An 8,398-nucleotide genomic window follows, 5' to 3' on the forward strand; every position below is an offset into this window, starting at 1 on the left:
AATGATCTAGTTGGGGTGGGTGGATTTCCAAGAGGACAAAGAGAAACCAAATTGTCCTAATGAATTGTGTGTAAAATATTTTTGACACCGTCGGTTAATAGTTGCATTATTTCTCTTTTCATACAAGAACATGGAAATGATCACCGTCCATAAAGATAATTAGGTATAGAACTGACCAAATTTATATATAGTCCTAATGAATTGTGTGTAAAATCTTTTTGACATCGTCGGTCAACAGTTGCATTGTTTCTCTTTTCATAAAAAAACATGGAAATTATCACCGTCTATAAAGATAATTAGGTATAGAACTGATATATATATTTGTTTTGACAAGTAATGGGTTCCTCAACCAACGAACATTTCTATGATTTTTCACAGTAAAACAAGGAGGTTCAGTTTCAATGCTTATGACCCAGAAACAACTACCTGAAACCAAAACTTTCACATCTCCTCAAATTGTCAAAAAATAAAGACCTAGACTTCTCATTCCTTGAAGTCATCCTTGTCATCAATAGGTATTGGCCTGTTCCTCCAAAACACAGCAAGGCCACTCCCACCAAGCTGTAAAGGAGAGAGTGTGAATCAATAAGATTGTGAGTAGTAATTAAATTCCAAAGAATAATATAATACAAGGGTTTGCAGAAAATCAAAACAGTAAGTTTGAGCAAGTGCAAGAAAGATGATTACCGCCATGCAAACAACGCTAACAGCAGAAGGGACAGCAACAAGGGGATTTGTAAAGTGCTTCTGGGCAAGCAAAAACCCAAGTGCAGAGCTCTGAAGACACAAAAGAAAGATAAACCAACATTACCAAGCTGCACATAAGTTTATCTACTAATACAACATCTTAGTCATAAACAGGTGATATGATTTGTTGTGGCATTGTGGAAATTTTATTCAACTCAATTAGGTATAGCACTTTCAGTTGCTAAACCACTATCTCTCATACACACACACACAATTGGCAACAGGAAACCAATAAAAGAATAGGAAAACAGTAACTCATCCATGCAAACAACACTAGGATGAACAGATTCTAAGATCAAATTTGAACATATTCTTGATGACTTGGCCATGTTCAGCATTAAGCATTATCCCCTGACAGCATTATGGTGCAGCGTTGCACATAAAATGAGACTATTGGGCTTTTCGATAGTCCTCTTCTTATTTTCATTGGTCTGAGGTTATTCAAGGTTGAGGAATTTACTACTTTATTTTTAATGACTAATTGACCAATTTAACCTGCACCAGGCACACAAAGAACCTTTTTTATATTCAGCATTTCCATATCTCTGGGTTAAGAATAATTTGGGTGGCAGGGCCAAGATCCCCAGCCCACCAAAAATCATAAGGGATATTGGCATAAAGATAATCAGAAGATGTTTACCTGCATCCCACATTCTATAGAAATAGTACGAGACGTGGATTCACCAAATGATATTTTTGAAATCCAATAACCAAGAGCAAATGCAGCAGCGTGTAAAAAAGCCACTGGTAGTATTAATTGTGTTCCTTGAGCTTTTAAGACATCTGAAACTTGCCCAATCTTAAAAACATAAAATATCAAAGTAAGTTACTCCCCATGCGAAGCAACTATCAACATAATACTGAAATGGAATGCTAAAGCTGTAAAAATAACATAAAATTAACAGAATATTTTCAGATCTTACTGGGCTTGCACAGAGAAGGGTGGTGAGAACAACTCCAATCAAAGGTGTTAGAGTCACTATCTTCGAAGTGAATTTGGGGAAGAATTCATTTGCCAACACTGCCACAGAAAACAGAACTAAATCATATATGTACAGATGCCTTAACCCCTGAGATAAGCTTCATTGGTAGTAGAGAAATTGAAAATTCCTATGCAACTGACTACAGCATATAAATTCTAAACACCATTTAGTTACCTCCGATAATTGTTGGCACTAAAACGACTTGAAAGGTGCTAATTGCCAGACCCTGCAAAGATGGCAGGGCCACCAAAATCCAAGTTAAATTTCTGTATGGACTAGATATGCATAAATGATTTCCACCCCATATATTTCTCAAGTTCAGCTGAATAGGATGACAGTGATTCGGTGAACGTTGTTATATTTGTTTATAATGCAAATTTGCATTCACTTATGGTAAGAGATGAGTTTGGTTTGCCAACTTGTGAATTTATAGATGACATTTTACAACCTCATCTATACTCCAATAATGTATGTTATATTTTGTTGATAAACATTACCATGCGATCAACAAATATGAACAATCAAGGTGGATACAGTGACATTTGTTTCTAAACCATTGGCTGGTAAAATGTTAATTTCTAAGCTACAAGTGGGCAAAGTGCCACATTTTCCCAAGGCATTTGATTCACACCTGCATATTTTGAAGGCAAGGTTTGATAGATGTATTGGCACGGACCTAAAGTGGGAAGGAAAAAAAATGCGACTTTCTAAACCATAGGTTGGCAAATCGAACTTGCCTCATCATATTAGAGGTGGGCAAAGTGTTGTTTCCCCTGAGGAATATTTTAAAAATCTTTTACTAAATGTTATTGATAGCCATTTTAGTCAGTCTGGAATATGAACTGGAAGACCCCTAACAGGACCATCAAACAGCTCTGTAACAGGACATTTTAAACAATTTGGCAGGTTCTCATTGCGAAGTGAACAAATATGTAATTGGGTTGTTAGAATTGGAAACCCCAAGGTGGTTCCACACCAGCCTCGGACAGTGCTAGCAGCAGATTGCAGTCTGGCCAGATGTCCACGTGACCAACAAAATAAAGGATATTGGTTTTTTTTTTTTAAGATCCAAACTTTTGCTTCACACAAATCCAAGAATTATTTATTGGCGTATTTACCAATTACATCCAACTTACCACAGCATCAACTGGAACAAGCTGACCAGCCAGAAGCTTAGTGAGGAGTGGCGTCATAATAATAGCTCCAACGGTTGAACACCTACAGAAGTCCAGAATGATTATGAAGTTAAAAGTACCCACATATACCCTACAAATAATAAAATGAACTGTAAGATATACTTTCTGTTGTTATAATTAAATCCATTCAACTGTCGTCTTTTTTTTTTTTTTTTCCGATAAGTAAACTGTTGTTACTTGTTCAACATTATACTTCTCAAGTAACAACCATATAAATTGAGCGCTACAGAAGTACATTGGAGATTTTTACCATGTATATCCTTCACCAGCATCTTAACCTTCGTGTTCAAAAGCATGCTCAATATGGTTTCCTTTTTTCTCTGCTACAAATGTGCTTTGGTAAGTCATGCCAAGTAAAAAAGTTTTTAAATACTTTGTTTTGATTATTACTACAAAGAGATGCCACTTGTTTGATTTCCAAATGCACTGTGTCTGACATCCATTAGAATGCAGTATCTAACTTTGATCTTCCATATAGATCCATACAATCAGGCCCTTGCTGGTACAGTATTTCATCTCTCTCTCTCTCTCTCACACACCACACACTCACAGACATCTGAGTGCTCAAAAATTATATTACAAGATTCAAAACAAATTTTAGACAATAAGAATTATTAAATGAGAAATTTAGTTACAAAATACTGAATAGATTACAAAATTATATCAAACGATTTATAAACCTTTAACAAAGAAAAACAATAAATATACCACCTTTTATCTTCTTTTTATACTCCTTGGGCTAATATATACACTTGGATCACTCATCTCAATGCTTGTCAAACGAAAAATTTGGTAAACATGGTGCAGAGACCTTTATTATGTCAAAGAGAGCTTAATAGCTTACTTCTGGAAGAAAGAAAAAAGGAGAGTTTTAAAAGCTAAATAAATAAAGAACCCGATTCAGGGCAAGTATCTTGAGTTTTCCCAGCTAAATGACACCAAGTAGTGTAGATATATATTTAAAGGTTCAGTATTATGGCCAATTCTGTGAATGAGCACAAAACATAAAATGAAATTCAAGAGCAGCAAAAAATTGTCAGTCGGCTCAGGCCTATAAAGGTATTTGAACAGTTGAGCTTACGTCGTCATGAGAACAGAAAGTGCCACATTTCCCTTAGATATGTAAGTTGCAACATTTGATGCCTGACCTCCAGGGCAGCATGAGACCAAAATAAGACCAGTTGCAAGAGGTGCAGACAGTTTTAGAGTCTGAAAATCATAGAGATAAATTATCATAGCAATAAATTTCATCAAGGTTATTGTAATACATAATAACTACACTAGGAGTTTTTTCCAGATTACACAATACCATATATGTTAAGAGTTCTATTCTCAAAGATAAATTAGGTAAACCCAACACCCCTCCCCCTTTTAAGAAGATAGATTCTTTCTGGTTAGGATAAAAATGGACTCCATATTGATAAACATAATGTTTCTGTTATCTAGTTATCATGGATTTCAATACCTAAATGACACATTTAAAAAATAAAAAATAAAATAAGTCAACAAGCTGCTAAATGACATCCAAATGCTAACAATTTCGATGAAGTACCATTGCAATGACGAAGCCCAACATGGGTTTAATCAAGTATTGAGCAAGAAATCCTACGCCCACCTACAACAATAAAACTCAATAATATGATATTGGTAAAACAAAAAAGAGATCAAATTGAGAAAGTGAAAAAATAATTCTTACTGTCCATGGATTCTGCAAACAACGTCTGAAATCCTCAAATGTTAATGTCAATCCCATCGAAAGCATGAGGAAACCTAGGCCAAGCGTAAAAAGGTCTGTCTCCAACCATGTTACCTGTAGGAAGACCCCAAATTCAACTGATTAACCAACAGTCAATTTGTCATCCACCAAAGCAGCAGAAGAAGGGTAAGATATTACAGCAGCCGGCTTGTAGATGCCAATAATGGTGCCCAATATGACCTGTTAATGTCAGTAGATTTAGATTTTGAAAGGAATCCTTAGGAAAGAAATATTTGAAATGCAAATAGAATAGGAAAAGTATGACACTTAAAAACATTGAAAAACAAAAATGAGCCAGAAACACAAGTTGTGCTGCCAAAATGTAACACGTACCCACAAAGGAAAAAGAGTCGTCAAAGTCTCAACTATTCTTTCGTACGTACTCATTCTGCTGGGGGTGCTACCAGGAACATCTCCAGATACATTTGTTGTGGCCTTGCACAAAACTTGAGATTTCCTAAATATAGGAGTAAAGAAATTATTCATAATATTAAGGATATACAGAGGGGTTGCACCAACAAGCCCATAAGAGTATGAAAAGATGATCCTATGATTATATTCTCCAGGAAGGCTTTGTTTGGTTATTTTCACAAACAACCAAAAACACTCAAAACTGTCACACCCACACCCCCCCCCCCCCCCCCCCCAAAAAAAAAAAAAAAACACTTCTTCCACTTTGGCCTGTTCATATATGCTCGCTCTGTTTAAGCTAACATCAATTTAATTGAAGCCCGTAAACACACACTTCGTTTTAATGATACCTTGAAGTTTGAATGCTTAAAGAAGGGGTTGTAAGAGCAACTATTTGAGTCCATGGCTTGTTTCGAATTGCCAAACATCTTCTATTCTTAGCTTCAGGAAATCCACCTCTTGCATCTAACATCTCAAATCATTAGAAAAAAAAAAAAAATTGAAAAAAGAATTCAAAATTTGCAACTCAGCGACTAAATGCCACAACTAAGAATAACAAAAATGCTCTAAAGAAGTAATCTGCAGACTCCCCCAAAGTACCAAATTCCCAAACGAGAACTCAAAAGATTAGAAACCATGTGCCATACAAGCAAATAAACAGAACACCATAAGCAAACAATCCCAAACAAGCAAAAAATCAAACATACCCAGATTGGTTTGAAGCCTCCTAGCAGGAAAAGAAGAGCTCGGTCTGTACAAAGCGTCATGTGTCCCTAACTTACAGTCCTTGAGAACAAATCTAGACATGGACGCCATTGAGGCAAGCAAATAGCAGGCTCAATCAAAAGGAAGGGATCAAATGTGAACAGGGTTTTAATGCGGGAAGCGATAGGGGAAGTTTTCACAAGGGACATGGAGGTAGGTTCGCTCCGAAACTGACAAGTGGATATATGTGTCAGTCGTGGAAATCGATGCACCACACAAACACAACACGCTCTCCAATCTTTGGGTCATCCAAATGCTTTGCAAAACGAAACCAATTGCTTTTTGGTGATGGCGGCCGAAGTTGTCGTTTGTGCTGACTCCCAGTTTACATGGCCTACATAAATGGGGAGCTCCCATATCTTCTGAGAGATGTAGCTGTCTAAACAGAAAATGATAGCTTCGTACCCATAGAAAAGGAAATGAGTCCATGATCGATATCTAAGTAGTTTCATATTTGGACTGTCATTCATAAAAATAAAAATAAAAGTTAGCCAAATATCTATCTATAAATGGTATCTTTTTCTATAAGCTAATTATGGGATAATTTTGCAGTAGGATTTGGAACTGGGAAATGTTCTTTGCATTTTGATTTTCGTGTACAATTATGTTGAGTTGGCATTTTCTATTGAATTTTTTTTTTTTACTCCTTTTAATTAATAATAGATAAATATAACAAATGGTGATAGAAAAAGCATTGACCCAATCAGTAGTTTACTAAATTACCCAATTCAATAGTTTCTTTTATTTAAAAAAAAAAAACTTCACTTTACATCATGAACTTTCACGCGATTTGACAAACTCCCTATAAACTTTCAAATCTTTCAATTTGGACCCCTGAACTTTCAATTGTTCTCAATGTGGACCCCTTTGTCAATTTTAGTCGCTAAAAATACCAAAAAAGACCAAAATATCCATGATTTTTGTTTTTTTAAATAAAAAAAAAATTTTGAAATTAAGGGTAAAGTTGAAATTTTATACAAAAATCAAGGATATAAACGTCATGTAACGTTTAAAATCTGACGGAGGGTCTACATTGAGAGTAATTGAAAGTTCAGGGGTCTAAAATGAGAGATTTGAAAATTTTGAAGGTTTGTCAAATCGTGTGGAAGTTAAAGGAGCTAAATTGAAGTTTCTCTTTATTTTTATTTTTGATAATTTAAAGGAATTACGTGGACTTAAAAAAAAAAAAAACTTGTACGATCATATTAGTCTATGTTGTGAGGCGAGCACAAAAGGTAAAACGCTTCAGCCCAATGGGCCTGTCGACTGCGAGAAAGGAGCCGAATGCCAGTACAATAGTCAAGCATCGCACCTTGGACGGAAGAAACTTTCAGTAATGGGCCCATATTTCCAACGTTGTACTCTACAGCCCACTATCACTTGAGCTTACATGTAAATTTTATGAGCTCTAATACCATTTCCAATCTAACTATCTCATTATATATAATCAAATTAGAAGCCTCGTGTAAGAGAAGCTTGAGGTTTTTTGGGCCTGAGATTATGTCACATGCAAGCCTAGAGTTTGGGGGGCTGCACCTTACAAGTGGCAACTTTTTTCTTTTTTTTTTTTTTTTTCAATAAAAATTTTGGAGGGGTTGGGGAATAATGCGACAAGTCCCTGGAGTTCCTCTAAGAACGATGTGACTATTAAAATTACCATTGAATTTGTAATTGATCATTATTGAATTTTGATCAAATGGTGATTTTAATAGCTACATCATTCTTGGCGGAACTCAAGAAGAATACAAGAGGGACTTCTAGAATTATTCGGGGTTGGGACCCTATCTCCAACATTGATAACAACTGCGATATTTGAAATTGTCAATATAAATTTTGTCGTTAATAATTCTTAATTTATAGTATTTTTTGTGATAGAATTTAGGGTTTGAAAACAATAAGCTCACTAACAAAAATATATTTCGTAACACTAATGTTGCTGTGGACATTATTAGGAGTCTTATTAGAATTTGGATTAACAATTTTATTTGAGAAAACTTCACTTAACCTCTTTAAACTTTTATCGCTTTTGCAATCTATCTTCTAAAGTTTAAAAACTTTTAATTTAGCGTATTTAACTTTAAAAAAAAAAATGCAATGTCACATTTTCATTAGGATTTTCTGTTAAATCTTAACGGAGGAAGTCAAAATACCCAATTCTTTTTTCTTTTTCTTTTTTTTTTTTTAAAAAAAAAAGAAAGAAAGAAAGAAAGAAAAAACAAAAACTTTCTGGCCGAGCCGACCCCGTGGGTTCCCTTTTTTTTTAGAATTTTAATTATTTAATTTTTAAATACAATGGTATAAGAGACATTTTACCATTACTCTATTTGATATGGGTGACACTGTAATTTATTTATTTTTTTATTTTTTTAAGTTGAATATAAATCGAGAGTTTTTAAAGGACAAAAGTTTTCTAAATAAAATATGTGATCCTTAAAGCTTATTATTTTATCTTATCGCCATTTTGACACGCCAACCCAACACATCACATTTTGGGTTTCAACCTTAATACGCATGTGCTTGTATTGTATGTGTTCAAATCA

At 34.8% G+C, this 8,398-nt stretch overlaps 1 protein-coding gene across 1 annotated transcript; it reads right to left on the reverse strand.

Moving 5' to 3' along the window:
* Nucleotides 1–287: 287 nt before the first annotated feature.
* On the reverse strand, nucleotides 288–6,194 carry BASS2 (Sodium Bile acid symporter family). Its single transcript, XM_059576053.2, has 13 exons — nucleotides 5,801–6,194; nucleotides 5,444–5,558; nucleotides 5,016–5,139; nucleotides 4,821–4,862; nucleotides 4,623–4,736; nucleotides 4,479–4,541; nucleotides 4,008–4,135; nucleotides 2,867–2,948; nucleotides 1,905–1,956; nucleotides 1,671–1,768; nucleotides 1,388–1,546; nucleotides 688–777; nucleotides 288–561 (listed from the first exon to the last, which is right to left on the reverse strand). The coding sequence occupies exons 1-13, from the start codon at nucleotides 5,907–5,909 to the stop codon at nucleotides 484–486; spliced, it is 1,254 nt and encodes a 417-aa protein (XP_059432036.2). The 5' UTR covers nucleotides 5,910–6,194; the 3' UTR covers nucleotides 288–483.
* Nucleotides 6,195–8,398: the final 2,204 nt, after the last annotated feature.

Source organism: Corylus avellana, chromosome 11, assembly GCF_965113065.1.
Source record: "Corylus avellana chromosome 11, dhCorAvel1.hap1.2, whole genome shotgun sequence".
In the NCBI taxonomy this organism is placed as follows: Eukaryota; Viridiplantae; Streptophyta; class Magnoliopsida; order Fagales; family Betulaceae; genus Corylus; species Corylus avellana.